The 16,054-nt window shown below is 47.2% G+C and overlaps 2 protein-coding genes across 2 annotated transcripts in view; one reads left to right on the top strand and one right to left on the bottom strand.

Annotated features, from left to right (window-relative positions):
• LOC149124910 (uncharacterized) overlaps positions 1 to 6,939 on the top strand; it is a 54,514-nt gene extending 47,575 nt beyond the window's left edge. Inside the window, exons 2-3 of the mRNA XM_089302872.1 lie at positions 5,617 to 6,712; positions 6,803 to 6,939. Coding sequence (XP_089158998.1) covers positions 5,617 to 6,619 — 1,003 coding nt within the window. The 3' untranslated portion in view covers positions 6,620 to 6,712; positions 6,803 to 6,939. The remainder of the gene's footprint in view (positions 1 to 5,616; positions 6,713 to 6,802) is intronic.
• The window catches only part of LOC149124909 (tolloid-like protein 1), a 174,889-nt gene extending 167,658 nt beyond the window's left edge, over positions 1 to 7,231 (bottom strand). Inside the window, exon 1 of the mRNA XM_089302148.1 lies at positions 6,775 to 7,231. Within this exon, the coding sequence (XP_089158274.1) occupies positions 6,775 to 6,946 (172 nt within the window). The 5' untranslated portion in view covers positions 6,947 to 7,231. The remainder of the gene's footprint in view (positions 1 to 6,774) is intronic.
• Positions 7,232 to 16,054: the final 8,823 nt, after the last annotated feature.

Consider the following 16,054-nt stretch of genomic DNA (forward strand, 5'->3'; position numbering starts at 1 on the left):
AGATAAATACCAACTATGCTCACTTTCTGGATTTCAATTAACACCTAATTTACAGTACTTCTTAATACAAATATGTGGCTGAGCTCTGAAGAACAACTTGACGGGATTGGCACATACTTCGTAAGGAGCTGACAAAACTAGCAGTCCACTAGTCAGCCCGCAATATCTCAAAATTCAAACGTCAATATCCGACTTTCAGGGCTGACAATGACAGGAACTAAGCAAGCAAGGGATTCTCTCCTCCTGCTTTCTGGAGAAGAATGCATTCTGTTTCATTCACTCATACCTCTGAGGCTAGAAGAAAACAAAAGCAAACTATTTCCTCCCCAAGTGTTACTATTCGGCGGATAACTAGAGGAAATCAATCACTCTACCATATTGCTAAGTCATCCTGCTATAACCAGGGCTAGGGCAAGGACTCTCCACTCCTCCACTGAGGAATTATCAGTCCACAATTCATTCCAGATCCTGGAAGATGAAAAGCCTGTAAGAGGATTCGAAACTCTGCTAATGTAGGAAATCCTACTTCCCCAGGAATCTTGCCAGGCACCTGAGCCCTGGCCTAGCCTGGACCTAACTTGGAGCTCCAGATGCTCTGGGTGGGGAGGGGACTCATTCCTGCAGTTCAGGAGAGCAGCACAGCACGCCCCCAGCAACCCCCAACCTCCCCAGATACCAGATGGCCCCAGCAGGATGTGCAATGCTTCATTGAAATGGATTATTTGCCTCTGTCTTTTCTAGGTATTCTGAGCAAAGCTTAAGGAGGGTTTCAGTTTTGTTTTCTGATGGGCAAAGACCCAGAGAAAGACAGACAATTTCCACCCATTGGTTCATTTCCCCAGTCCCATAATGCCTAAGGCTGGGGGGCGAATTGTAGCTGGGAGCAGGGTCCTCAACACAGGTCTCCCAACGGGGTGGCAGGAACTCAATTATTTGTGCTATCACCTGCTGCCTCTCAGGATAAAGCTGGAGTCAGAGTCGAAGTTGAGTATCAGTGTGGGTACCTTAGCCAACATCATACATGCTAGACTTAACGCCCACCAGGTGAGTCCCAATTCTAAGTACTTTAAGCAAAGCATATGAGTCTAACACATTGTTAGAACAACAAACAATATTCTAAAATGAAGGCTGGTAAATCACCAGCACTTGATGTTAGCTACCTGAGTCCCAGAAGACTTTAAAGGCCAACCTTTTTCCAGGAAACTACCTTGCCAGAGCCTCCACAGTTGGCAGTCCTAACTGATTATTCATGTGACTGATAGTTACAAGAAGATTTGAAAATAACATGTTTTAACTATAGATAAGACAGCTCAATTTCACACTGGGGAAAGTTGCTCAGATGTTCAAAAATAGGATTCAAACATATACATACATTGGAAAAGACAATATGGTTGGTTTCTGTGGAAGAAACTATAGACTTTTTTAGAAAGGAGATCATCACAATGGAAAGAGGAAAAGCTGTGGAATTGTATGTTAATTTTTCCAAAGGCATTTGTTAGACTCCTACAGCCTTTTAACTATTTTAGCATGGCTAAGTAAGCCCAAACAGAAAAAGTAGTCAGATAGGCAGCTACCTGAACAGAAACCATGACAACGTCATGTATTATTACATGAGAAGGCATGAAAGGTCTCTACAATGAAAGCTCAAAACAATGATGTAAGAAATCAAAGAGACACAAATAAATGGAAAGATATTGCATAAACATAGACTTGAGGAATTAATATTATTAAAATGTCCATCCTGCCCAAAAAAGACTACAGATTCAATGCAATTCATAGCAAAATATAAATGGACTCTTCACAGAAACAGAAAAACAATCACAAAATTCATATGAAACCACAAGACACTGAATATGCAAACCAATCTTGAGCAAAAAGAACAAAGCCAGAGGCAGCATACTATTCAACTTCAAAATGCACTAAAAAGTTATCATCATCAAAACAGCATGGAACTGGCATTAAAAAAAAAAAAAAAAGACAGCTACACAAGAGAGCCCAGGAATAAACCCACCAACTTACAATCAAATGATTTTCTGCAAGGTGCCAAGAACACATATTTAGCCAAGGACACACATTCTTAGAGCAGTGGGCTGGATGTCGACCAGTGAAAAAATGACTGTCCCCCATCTATCACCCTAAACCTAATCTAAATGGATAGAAGACATAAATGTAAAATCTGAAACTATAAAACCACTAGAAGAAAATGGAAATACTCTACACCACTAGTTTGGGCAAGGACTTTTTTGGACAATAACATAAAAGTAGAGACAATTAAAGAGAGACAACAGATTATATCAGAGCAAAAAACTCCCCCACAGCAAAGGAAATAATCAAGAGAGTGAAGAAACAGCCTTCGGAATGGGAGAAAATATTTGCAAACTATGCTTCTGACAAGGGGCTAATATCCAGAATACACAAAGAACTCAAACTCAACAGCAGCAAAGCAAATAATCCAGTTAGGCTCTGAATTTGCAAATGAAGGATCTGCTTCAGAGACAAACAGTGGGAAGATGTCAGGAGGCTTTGCAAACACTCCCTCCCCCTACCAAAAAAGAAAAAGACAATGAGGGAGTCTAGAGCTGGTCCAGTCCGAGGGTTTATATTTAAGAAAATATCTAATAACAGTAACTGCCATTTGTAGGCCCCAAATGGGAAAGAGCCCTTAAGACAAGGGCTCAATAATTCCTACTGGCAAAGGAAGAACAGAAGTCAAACATACGGAAAATGATGCCTTATCCCATCCCTTTTGCGAAAACTGTATTTTGGCCTCTTCTAAGTTGGCACCGGAGGCAGAAGGGGAAAAAAAAATCCATGATCTGAGGAATGAAAACTAAAACAGAAGAGACTGGTTAGGAGAAGCAGATCTCTGAAATACACTTTTTAAATGAGAACTTGGCAGTCTAAAGAGGCGCCGACTAAGAAATAAATGTTTGGATATATAAAATGATGATGGAATAAAGTAGAAGCTGAGTTGAATATCAAATTCTAAAGGGCCACACCTGACAGGCTGCCAGTCCAGCCAGAAAGTACAACGCGGAAAGCCAAAAGAATGAATATAATCTTACGTAGAAATTGCAAAGTTACAGAAATTATCCCAGGCTACTGTACCAGGACACTAGGGCACCGGTTATGAAGAAAGACAGAAAGAATTCTCTAGGATGCCAAGACTCTTTCTATATAAACAAGCTTGCAGAAGCTACCCAAAAGGCAAATTCAACCTTGCAGCCACTGACCTTTAAGCACCACTCGATTTTCCAAGGAAAAGAGCAATCAGGAGCCTTAAGGTGGAGATTCATGTTCTTTGGGGGTGGGGGGGGGCTGATGTATGTCCAAAGAGATTACCCTTCTGAACAAACATTTCACTTCACCAGTCTCACACGTTTCTCAGTCACAACAGTCTCCGTCTCCCTCATTAGATAGTCCATTGGCAACTGCCTGCACTTTGCTAACAGCCCCTAAAATACAGAAAAGAAAGAAGAAAGGAAGGGAGAGGGTGGGAGGGGGAGAAGGAAGGCCTTGTGTTAATAGTCAGTTCATCAGGCCTCTGCTTTTCCAGATTTCTACACAAATCTGCCAGAAGATTAACTGGCAGACTGCATCTGGCCCAGCTCAGATGAACACTTACTGATACAGGACAACAAGGAAACAGGACACCACCGGCTGGGCGCTGGACCAGACTCCTGCAACATCAGCCCCCCAGTGTCCCCGGGGACCTGTCTGAACTAGAAAAAATAAGAGAAACCTGCCCATTCAGATGACCAAGGACTACGCCAAAGAGAGCCAGATGCTCCTCAGAATTACCTACACTTCTGTGTATACAAAGTACCTATGTGAGTATTCTGTCTTAATGGATCTGGCCACATAGTGATACTTATTTGAAGCTGTGTTTTACTAACTTGCCTTCTTTCATATAGACCAAAAGGTGCCCTTCTACATCAACATGCAATAAAATGAATACAAGGCTTCCTTCCTGCCCTATAGTTGCATAATTTGGTATCACAGTTCTGATAGGCATACAAATCGGATTCGATTTCACAAATATTGTAAGGTTGGCACAGTTTTTAACAAGTTTAACAAGTTATAGCTCAGGATAGTGCCCCATGGGCAACATGCAGTTGATCTTATTTAGAACAGAAGTTGGTAGAGAAGTAAGGCTATGCATCCCAGCAAAGCGCTGAGAACACACTCAGGTCTTATCAGTCATACCCCATCGCCTGCCTTGATAAGCATTAAAAACCTGTTATGATCTCTGTCCTCAAGGTTTTGGGCTTGCAAAATATGAACCTATGCTTTTAGCCACTTCTTTTAACCAAGTATGACAATAACTGCAGCTCTATTACTCTGGATTCCTAGTAAACCTAAACCAATTTCTGCTGTTTGTCTCCAACAGCCAGCTAAAAGTGTAGTGTGATTATTAAATACGACCAGGCTCTACAGTCATCGGACTAGGAATCGAGTGCTGGCTAATCTTAAAAGAGGTTTTAGGCAAAGGCTGATAGAGGAACGGTTTTCCTATCTGTGTAATGGGGAGATTAAAAACCTTCTACCCTCTTGGGTTGTTCTGAACACCAGGTCAAATAATGTACTGAAAAGTGTTTGAAACATTCAGCTATGGGTGTCCTTAGGCCCCTACACCACGGAGTAGTTTGAGGAATATTGAGCCTCCCCTCACAGAAGTTCAGGAGGGCTCTTTGGAGTTCATGGGCCAAGGCCTCCATTCGCTACATGGAAAGGGAAAATCAAAGGCAGCCCCAGGGTGGGGGCAGGATGCTCCCTGGGCTTTGGCCTGGCCTCCATTCCCAGACCTGTTCTCGCCTTGTTACGTCAGTGACCTTGTGCACTCTCGTTAGGGATATCAGTGAATTACCTGGTGTTTTTCATTCTGTGACTTCAAATTGTGCTTGTCTCACTTAGTAGCAAAAGGAGACATCAAGATTTTTCCACTGTCACCAAGCCAGTAAACGAAAACGTTTCATTTCTCTAAATTCAGAAAGCAGAGTGGAGCATTTTAGAAGGAATCTTCAATTCTGCGAGTACTTCGCAGCCTTCCACCAGAGACATTATTTCTCTCACACAGGCAGGCGCTCGTCTCCTCCACCCAAAGATGGGGAGAAGTGAGATGACAACAATTGGCTCAAACTCGAGCTGTAGCTACTTTGAACTATAGTATCAAAGGGGGCGGGGAATAAAGGCTATAAATTTTTTTTTTAATTTGCTCTATGTGTTTTCCCCCTTAGGAAAATAAACCTGGACGCTCGATGTGCCTGTGAATACACACTGTGCAAACGCTCCACAGGGAAGGCTGGCTGAATTTTCCTAGACGGTCTTCAGAAATAATGGACCTCCGTTCTACGTCACCACACAGAAGCAACACAGTTTTCACTGGGTTGCAAGCATCACTCAGCACATTGGTAGCGGGGCGCCCAGGACCCACTCAGCGGAACGCCCTCCTCCTATCCAGACCACCAGGCAGGACGCAAGACACTTGGGTGGGAAACCAGGTGATGTGTTTCTGGAGAGAACCTGGAGGTGAAACTGAATCGCGTCAGAATTCTCTGAGCTCCTCCCAGCAAGCGTCTAAGCTCCTCTGAGTTTTGAGTGAGTCTGTGCATCAAGGGTGCGCTCACTACTGGTAACTGGAATACAACACGCACACCCTCCGTGTCAGCACAAGGCGTCATCCAACTACCCGGGGGACGGACGGGCAGCACTTCCCTTCGCTGGGGACGCGCCTCCTCCCTCCAGCACCAGGAGCAAGAAACGCCAGCCACAGAAGGCCAACCCCACCCGCCGCCGCCACCGCCAGCCCGCAGCGACCCTGGGAAGTCACAGGCGGGGACCGGAGGCACTGGCCCGCTCCCTTTCTCGAAGCTTCGCCACGGGACTCACGCAGCCCTGCCAAGTCCGCCCCCTCCAGCCCCCTGGAACCTTCGTCCCAAAGTTAGCCGCGGGTCCACGCTGCGCTCGGGTCACCTCTACCGCCACCCGGGCGAGCGAGGCCGCGGCCGCCTCCGGGCGCCGCGCTCACGTGGTCGCGGGGCGCCGCACGTGGGGGCTCCGACCTGGGGCGGCGGGCGGCCGGCACCGCCCCGCGCGCGCGGGCGGCGGCGCCAGATGCGAGCCCGGGAGGCCAAAGACCCGGGGCGCGGAGGGGGCACCCGGGGCGCCGAGCGGGTCCCTCTGCAGCTCCCGGGGCCGTCCTCAGGCGGGAAGGCACAAGTTTGAATGGGGTAGCAACTTGCAAGGAAAAATAATTAAATTTATGGGGGGGGGGAGATTTTCAAGGGACAAATGCAAAGGACTCCCATCTCGAAGTGAGTTCTTCCAAGGTGGCCACAATCCCCTCCTAGCTGGAACTCACGCTTGGAATGCCCGCCAGAGGAGGGGGGCGTGTAGAGGCGTCTCCAGGTGGCAACGCCATCCCCAGCCACCCCGTGGCGGCGGGGACCCTGCCCGCCCGGTTCTCGGCCGCCGGGGAACCGCGCCCTGGAACAAAGAGGCGGTGCGGGGAGCCGGCGGAGTGCGGGTATTTCGAAGCCAGGGGCAGCCAAGCTGTCTCCCTGACTCGTTTCGGTTTTGCTGGGGCAGGAACTCCAGGACGCGCGCTGCCCAAAACTAGGGGCCGGGAGTTGGCACGGGGGCCCCGGGCTCCGCGCTCCCGCCGAGTCGGGACGGGGCGGCGGAGGGGCTGCCGAGCGCGGGGTGGAAGCAGGTGAGCTCCCACCGCCCCCCGTCGGAAGCGCGCCGCCGTCCCGGCCCCGGCCAGGCACTTACCGGCTTTGCACGGGTCCTTGTAATCTAGGCTCTCCGTCCTGTCCTCTTCGCTCCCATCCAAAGCGTAAAAATCGTCCCCGAGGCCAGCGCAGACCCACGGCTGCCCGGAGAACACGACCCCCGAGGCCACCAGCCACACGAGCATCCTCGGGGAAAGCGCGTCCAGCCCCATCCTCCTCCCCCGGAGGCCACGGAGGGGACGGGACGCGGAGCGCAGGCGGCCGCGGCCGTGCGGGGCGCAGGGGACCGGTGCTCCGCGCCCCCCACCCCCGCCGCCGCCGCGGGGAGGCTCCTCGGCGGGACCCGGGGTGTTCAGGTGTCCGGAGACATGCGGGTGCCGGCGGGACAGGAGAGAGGGCGGGCGCCGCCTGCTAGCCCCGCGCACGGGCAGGGGGAAGTTGGCCGGGGGCCCGCGGGTGGGCGGAGGGCAGGTGAGGCGCTGGGCTCCCGGAGGCGGGCGGCGCGGGCGCTCGCCGCCGGCCCGAGCGTCCTCCCGGAGGCCGAACTTCCCACGGCCGGCCGCGGCTCGGCGAGCGGGCGCCCCCGCGGGCTCAGCTGCGCCCGGAGCTCGGGCTCCCGCGCCGCGCCGCCGCCGCCGCGGCGACTACCAGGACCGAGCGGCCGAGCGCGAGCTGCCGCCGCCGCCGCCGCCGCCGCCTGCGCCCGCCGCCGCTCCGGGAAGATGAATCCGGTCTGCACATCAGCACCGCTGAACTGAAAGGGGAGACCGAGCAAGGGGGCGGGGGGCAGGCATCTCCGCGCCGCCAGCCCGTCCAAGCCTGCGGGAGCCCGCAGAGCGCCTGACGGCGAGGAGAGCGCAAGGGTGAGGCTTTGGGGATGCACTGTTGGCCCTTCTCCCCCGCCCGCCCGCCCGCCGGGCTTTTTCTTTCTTTCTTTTTTTTTTTTTTTTTTTTTTTTTCCCCTACCCTCTTCCTAACTTGAAAAAAAAAAAAAAATGTTCGCAGCATTTAACCCAATCACTCGCATCCTGCTTACTTATTCATACAATCAGGGTCAGGATCCGGGCCGCAGCCTCCTCTCTGACTCCTTTTGATAGCCTTACACAAACAAACAGACACGAGCGCGCTCGCTCCATTGATGGCTCCCAAAGCTAAAAAAAAAAAAAAATGGATGCGTTAGGTTTGCGAAGTCTGCAGACAGCAATTAATGGATGACGTGCGTCCCTGCGGGGAGTGCCAGACCGGGGGTGGCGAGGGGGATCGTGACAACTTTGCTGCCGATCTGCGTCTCCCCTCCCCCGCAAACAGCTCGTGCGTTTCTCTCCCGGGCTGCTGCTGGCACCCTCGGGCAACTCAGGGAACAGTTGGGAAAGCGTGTGCGTGAGCCTTCGCCACAGCTGACTGTGAAAGTGTCCCAACAAAGTTTTTTTTTTTTTTTTTTAAGAACTCAGATCGCCAGAGCTGCAATTAAAAATATATATATATGCCAAGTGGAGTTACTGACTGCAGCAGCGGGCACTGCCCAGATCGCCGGGGCTCACGTGGGCGCAGGGAGGGCCGGGGCCGGAACCCTCGGGAGCGCATTCTCCGGGGCCCTCCTGGCTGCTCTGCACCCCCGGGCTTCGCTCGCCTTACTTCGGGCGGAGAGTGTGCCAAGCCCGGCGGCGGAACCGGCGAGGTAAACCACACGTCAGCTGGCGGACTCGAGACAAACACAGGTTGTGGGAAATTGGGGTAGGAAAAAAAAAAAAAAATCAGAGGGAATCTCTGCAAAAGCCCCCGGTGTGCGCGATTGCGAGGTTTCCCCACAGCTGCTAGTCGTTCCCAAAATAGGTGAGGAGGGAAGGGTGATTCGGGAACTGCGCCTTGTCCGGCTGAATCTTCCAACTGTCGCTTTAGCAGGGACTTCGAGGAAACCCATAGTTGCTTTCGCATCGTTATTGGACACACACGCCCCCTTTTCCAATTAAATGTAGACACGGAGTCTCATCTAGAGAGAGGTGTAGGTGCACACACACACACACACACACCTTCCAAGGACAAAGCCAGCCACTGGTTTGGAGATGCAATACCAGGCTTCAGATAAGTTTGTTAGAGGAAAGAAAAAGGCAGATGTTGAAAATTGTCGACCATCTGCCCCTTTGATGGAGATGAAGGGACAGGAGGAGGAGGTGGACCAGAAGTGACTGGACGTTCTTGGAAAAGCTGGCACTTCCCAGGGGCCACTGCACTGAGGATGCCTGTTCTGTATTCTTAAACTTCTGACCTCCCCAGGGTACACAGCAGACACCAGATTTTAAAAAAGTTCCATAAGCAGGTAAAGGCCTTTGGTTTTGAAATCTCTTGCTGAGTCATTCTGAATTCTTTTACCCATCCAAAAAAAACCAGTTTGCATAATTAATAATAGAGTTGCTGTAGTGCAGGGCTAACCCAGAATGCATCCAGGTCAGCCCTTTGGGAAGCTCAGAAAATGCAAATCTCCCTTAGAGGACCTCAGATCTACAGCAGCTGCCAATGTCTCCACCTGCCTCCCCCAGACTTGCAAAGTGTTCCTTGTTCATTTCAATGCCTGCAAACATCTCCCTACAAATCACATGTAAGTTTGCAAGAGTTTGTACCTGGCATTTGCCTAAGCATCACTTTGTAGGAATGAGTATGTTTCGTCCCCTGTTCTGGGGTCAGGGTGGAGGGATGAAACCACACTGGGACAACAGCCTCGTTCTGCAAGGGAGCCTGTTACATCTTTCTTCCACGTTTATCAGTGCTTGGTTTTATATATTTGTAATGCAGAGCTTAGAATGGCTAACCATAGAGCCTCAATTCAAAATATAGACATATTTCTTTAAAATACTTGCAGAGAATACTTAATCACAATATCGTGGGCCTGACTTGTTTTCAATTATTTTAAAATAATAAACCTAAGTTTATAGTGATAAAATACCTACCTTTAAAACTCATTTATTTCTATAGTTGCTGTGTTTACAAGCTAAAAATACATTTTGCCCCTTCCATTGAAAACCCACAGAATATGCTTGTGAGAAGGGAGTGTTCCATCAGCCTGCAACCACTGACATGTTCACTATATGAATCCAGATTACTCAAGAGGATACAAAGCAGAAATGCATTTTGTTAGTAAGATGCATGGAAGTCACCCTGGCTTTTAGCTGGCAACTGCTCCTAGGCCCTGTTAGTACTTAGTACTTAGTACTGCTTTGCATCCTAGTACTCAAAATAAACCTTACTTACAGATCATGTCCACTAGACACACATGTTCTAGTCAACTTCTGAAAATCCAGATGATTGTTTTTTGTTATGAAACCAGGCAATACATGAGAACTTTCCTCTTGTGTCCCTTGTAATAAAAATAATTCTGAAAAATTTTTTGCAAACTAACACATGGGATAAAATGTGATTTTACTTCCTTGCCCTGGTCCCAGCTGCTCCTCTGAACTAAAAAGTGTTACCGTTAACCAAGTAATGTGTCCAAATTGACTTCTATGAAATCTGAGGTCAAAAACCACAAATATTGACAAGTTTATATTACTTCAATGCTTCACAAATTCTGCTTTGTATCAATGTCATTGTTCTTCTGAACAAAACTATCTACCTCTCAAATATCTGTAAATGCAGCGATGATTAACTGAGCATTGATGGCCTGTGACTTTCACATTTTCTCTTTCTTTTCTTGCATGTTATATCCTACGACTTCCTTTTATAATCACATTATTTTATATGCCACCATTACAGGATGAGCCCAACTCTTAATATTTAGAGTGGTCCTATATTCAATAAACATACAGACTAATTGCTATTTCCTAAGTAACAAATATAACATCAGAGACAGAATGAAAAAAGTGAGTGGGTGGCAATATGAGGGGACATTAGAAAGTTCATGGAGAGATGCAAGTAAAAGATAAAAATAAAAAATACAGACTTTCTCAACATAAGTTCATTTAAGTTCAAATCACTTTTGTAGGTAATGATGCCATGTAGTCCATCCCTAAAAAACTGAGGTTCCTGGTTTCCATTATCAACTAAAGAAACATGGATACCATTTAAAGAATAGGAAACAAACATAAGTCAAAAGATGCCGAATCAAGACTGTAAGGTGCATGTCCAAGGATATCCCAAGGAATTTTTCACTAAATTGCTCTCGTTTGATGAGAGGAACGAGCAGCAGCCTCTTGATGGCAGAGTGTCTTGGTGGAGCTGTACTGGGCATTGCTCTTACTAAAACTTGGCCTAACTGTCTCAAAACACTCTCATAATAGGAAGATATTATCATTCTTTGGTCTTTCAGTAAATTAACATCTCATAAAGCAGTTGCTGTCACCTCCACTCCGGACCAATGCACATCAGCTTTGAAGACACCTTTTCCACCTCTTGGTAGCCACTGCTTTATTCTTTATCTTAAGAACTGTACAGGTAAAGCCATGTTTCCTCTCTTGTTCAAATTCTCCAAACAAGTGCTTCAGGTCTTGACCCTATTTACTTAAAATTCCCATCGAAAGCCCTGCTCTTTGTGGTTGATCTGGGTGCAACAGTTTTGGCCTCCATAGAGCAGAAAGTTTGCTCCAGTTTAATTTTTCAAGCAGAATGTGCAAGGTGAACTGCTTGAGATGTCTACAGAGCTAGCTATGGTCTCCGCTGTCAATCACCAGTCCTGTTCATCTAGGGAGCAAAATTAAGTTGTTTTTCTCCTAAAGTGATGTGGATGATCTGCTGCTGTGGGCATCATTTTCAACACTGTCTAGTCCCTTCTTAAAATGAGTTATCTTTCTGTACCTTGGTTTCATTGGAACACTGTCCCCATAAACTTCTCATAAAGCATTAAGATCTCACCATTCTTCCACCCAAGCTTCACCATAAATTCGATGTTTGTTCTTGCTCCAGTTGTTGCTGAATTCATCATGTTCTGATAGCTGATAGTGGCACTTTTCAAACTGATTATCTTATCATCCTTAGTGCCTCAAACTAGATCCTGTTGAGACCTGTTATACAAATTAGCATGAGCTTACTTTGTTGCAACAAAATTTTGAAATCCATGCATAGCATATTACACATTTTCCATTAATGTTTTTGAAAATCCTTTCCTATTTGCTTCACACAAAAGGTGTGAAAGTTTTCTTGTCCTTAGAAAAGGCACACACCTCCTCAGATAGGAATAAGGAGACATTGCTTCTGCAGCAGGTTTTTTTTTTTTAAATTAATTTATTTGAAAGAGTTACACAGAGAGAGAGAGAGAGAGAGAGAGAGAGGGAGAATCTTCCTTCCACTGGTTCACTCCCCAATTGGCTGCAACGGCAGGAGCTGTACCGATCCAAAGCCAGGAGCCAGGAGCTTCTTCCGGGTCTCCCATATGAGTGCAGGGGCCCCAGAACTTAGGCCATCCTCTACTGTTTTCCCAGGCCATAGCAGAGAGCTGGATCAGAAGTGGAGCAGCCTGGACTCCAACCGGCGCCCATATAAGATGCTGGGACTGCAGGCGGCGACTTTACCTGCTATGCCACAGTGCCAGCCCCTGCAGCAGATTCTTAATTCTTCCCTGTTTAGGAGCCACTAAGCCAAAAGTCTCAGTTTACTCCTTAGCAGTCTGCTGCAGCACCCTCCTCTCTGCCATACCCTCATTATGGAGAACAGGGGCACCCATTATTCCATTGCTTTGGGCTACACAGACCATTTAACTCTGCCTTTAGCCCCATTGTGATGTTTCTCTGTAGAGGGTACATAAGAATTTACTTAAGCATCTTTCCTCCTTGGGCTTTCTCTTAGCCATGAGAAATTCTACATGGTGTCTCTTAACTCTAGTAGATAAGTGTTCCAAAGTGTGACACTTCAATCACTGAAGGCACATGAAATCACTTTAGGTAATACAGTGATAACCTTTAAAACTGTTTTTAATAATTATATCTATGTGTGTATATTAGAAAAAAATTATTAGATTTGCAATTAGTAGTCTATTTGATATGAGGATGCTTTATGAAATGAAGTCAGTGATGAAGGTAGCACATGAATACTGTTGATGTTTGATGCAGACTGTGCTCCTTCAGGGCTCTCTGGACTATGGACTTTCCCCCCTCCCATCACATATACTCCAGTTGTGTTCCTTCCTTGACTATTCATCAATTCCTTTCACTCACTCCCAGAACTAGAGCGGAATGTTTGGACAAAGTGGTAGTACAAAGCTGCTTTTAGTACTTTAGTTTTGTTTACTTTTCTTAGGCATTACTTGATACAAAAGGCTCTAGACTATCTACTGAACGTTTTGTTTAAAAACTGTTATTACTGGGGCCTGAGTTGTAGCATAGCAGGTAAAGCTGCCACTTACAATGCTAGCATCCCATTTTGGACTGCTAGTTCAAGTCCTGTCTACTCTGCTTCTGATCCAACTTCCTGCTAATGTGCTTGGGAAGGCAGTGAAAGATGGTCTGAATACTTAAGCCCCTGCCGCTCTTGTGGGAGACCAGATGGCTTTGGCCTGGCCCAGTTCTGGCTGTTGCAGCCATTTGGAGAGTGAACCAGTGTATGGAAGATTCATTCTCTCTCTCTCTCTCTCTCTCTCTCTCTTTCTCTCTCTCCCTCCCCTCCCTTTCTCTGTCATTCTACCTTTCAAATAGACAAATGCATAATCAGTACTGTTGCCTAACATCAGGAAATGATTGCATTCTTTTGGGGCATTAGTTTTGCCAAAGGGAAATGGAATGGATTGAATGGAGTAAGAACAGGGTCTTCCTGTTTCCAGTGTGGTAGGACTCACAGGCCCAAGCCCACTAGAAGGTATTCAGCTGTATCCCTAGGTACTCATCACTGTCCCTGAACACCACCTAGGGAGGCTTTGATAATGAGATCCCTCAAGTCAAACTCCAGCTCTCTACTTGCTAACTAGGTATCTTTGGGCCAACTTTTTAAAATCTCACATGTCCTTAGTTGCCCGATGCATAGAAACAGGGGTGATTTTAGGGACAGTCACTGTCTTAGTCCACTTCCTGTTAGTTGAGATAGGTAATTTATAAAGCAAAGGCGTTCATGTGGCTCACCATCCTGCAGGCCAGGAGTCCAACAACATAGTACTGGCAAATGCTGGCTTCTTTCGAGGGCCTTCTTGCTGCGTCATCACATGACAGAGAGTTTCAAGTGGCAGTCAGGGCAGCCAATCCAATTGGTTCTGACTCCAACTTCTGATAAAGCCACCGGTCCCGATGAGGAAGTTCCACCTGGAAGGCTTTATCTAATCCTGTTACTTCTCCCAGGCTCCACCTCCATGATCTACCAACACATGGACTGCGGGATTAAACTTCCAACAATTCAAATTTTGCACATACATTCAAATCATAGTAATATTTCATGGAGTTGTAATAGGATTGTAATTACTATCCATGATATGCTTTGTAGTTCCTAGTATATAGTCAACTTTGAGTGTTTTTTTTTTTTTAATCATGTTCAGTGAGTTCTGGAAAGCTAAACCATTTCCAGACCCTCTGACACGTGATTGGAAAGATCCTTCACCTTGATTGACCGAAGGCAGAGTATCTAAGAGTACTTTATATAGGGATGATGGGCACCTTGAATAGGAACCTGGACTTTTTTTTTAAAGATTTTATTTATTTATTTATTTAAATGGTAGAGCTACAGAGCGAGAGAAGGAGAGACAGACAGAAAGGTCTTTGAGCCACTGGTTCACTCCCCAGTGGCCACAATGCCTGGAGCTGCACTGATCCAAAGCTAGGAGCCAGGAGCTTCCTCTGGGTCTCCCATGTGGGTGCAGGGGCCCAAGCACTTGGGCCATCTTCCACTGCTTTCCCGGGCCATAGCAGAGAGCAGATCAGAAGAGGAGCAGCTGGGACACAAACCGGCACCCATATGGGATGCTGGCACTGCAGACTGAGGCCCAGCCTACTATGCCACAACACTGGCCCCGCAGTATAGACTTTTGCAGCAGAAAACACAAAGTTTTGCATCTGACTTTGACATTTAGTAACCGCTCTGCATGGGCAAGTGACTTCCCTAGTTTCACTCTCCTGACTTTTGAAACCAGAATGAGATACCTAATAGCATTTAACTCTGAGAACTGGGTAAAATTATGCATGCAGTGTATTTCTTGGCAGGTGTAAGCACATAAAAAATATCAATTATTATAACTAATTGGCATTTTCCTGGTGATCTATGACAAAACTTGTGCACAACCAGCTTTTCCACTATCAAGCAAGACATTCAGGCAAGTCACACATATATACGTCTGGTTACAGATAAAAAAAAAAAAAAGCTTCATTTGAAAAATTCTATTCATATGAAACCCATTAAATAGAAATGAAGATTTAGTGACACTGCTGATGCTGCTTATAAATACTCCAATAATATGCTTCAGTGGCTGACATCTGTCGCTCCCCCTCTTCATGGAGGAACGACACAGGACCCTGAGCTGTTCTTTCGTCTGCTCGGCCCTCCCCGGGTTTGCTGCTGGTTCTTCCCGGGTTGGCTACCGTCCCTTCCACCTCCATGGAAGGGCGGTTCCCCCTGCCACATTCCCCACTTCCGCGGGGGAGCGGCACATCGCCGGCCGGCTCTCTCGGGGGCTGCACAGGTGTTCCCCTTAGATGTTCCCCTTAGATGTTCCTCTTAGATGTTCCTGGTGCATGCCGTCTCTCTCCTCCTTTATAGTCCTCCTCTGCCAATCCTAACTCGGCTGCCCACACGCCGAGTACGCTGCTCTCCTGCAATCAGGAGCAGGTCCTGCAGCTTGTCAAGTTGGTGAGAGGCAGCTGGGTAGAAGCTGTTGCCTCCTCTCCCAGCGCCATATTGTGGGAGAGCAGATGCATAGAATAAGTCTTAATTCCAGTAACTTAGTCTAGTCCGGGTTGCTCCCAGTTGCTCCCCACAGACATCTATAATGTCTCTCATCTGGCCACTTTTCTGTCCCATTCATTTGGCTAATGCAGTGCTGGTTTTATATTTTCCTATAATGCACATGAATTGTCTACCATGTTTTCCTGTATGTTTCACCTATAAAATGGAATTGTACTTCATTCTACTTTCCTCATAGAGATTAAAGCATTGTCACTGAAGCCTCCAATAAAATATACGATGAACTTCCAGTGCAACGCAAATGCCCTGATTTTACAATAGATAGCAGTGGAGTGGTGAGGAACCTCTTATGAGAAGGGAAATCCCAGACTCCTTGGGGCCCAAGGTCCAGGTCAATCACTTGCCAATGTGTGGGTGACCTCATGCTATTCTGAAAATGGACAGTAGGCGCTGGCATGAGTTAATCATCCAGGAACATGTGACTGTCATTTCCTAACTTCTCACCCTCCACTGACCCC

The sequence above is a fragment of the Oryctolagus cuniculus genome, chromosome 8 (genome assembly GCF_051225735.1).
Source record: "Oryctolagus cuniculus isolate XC-2025 breed Fujian yellow rabbit chromosome 8, ASM5122573v1, whole genome shotgun sequence".
Taxonomy (NCBI): Eukaryota; Metazoa; Chordata; class Mammalia; order Lagomorpha; family Leporidae; genus Oryctolagus; species Oryctolagus cuniculus.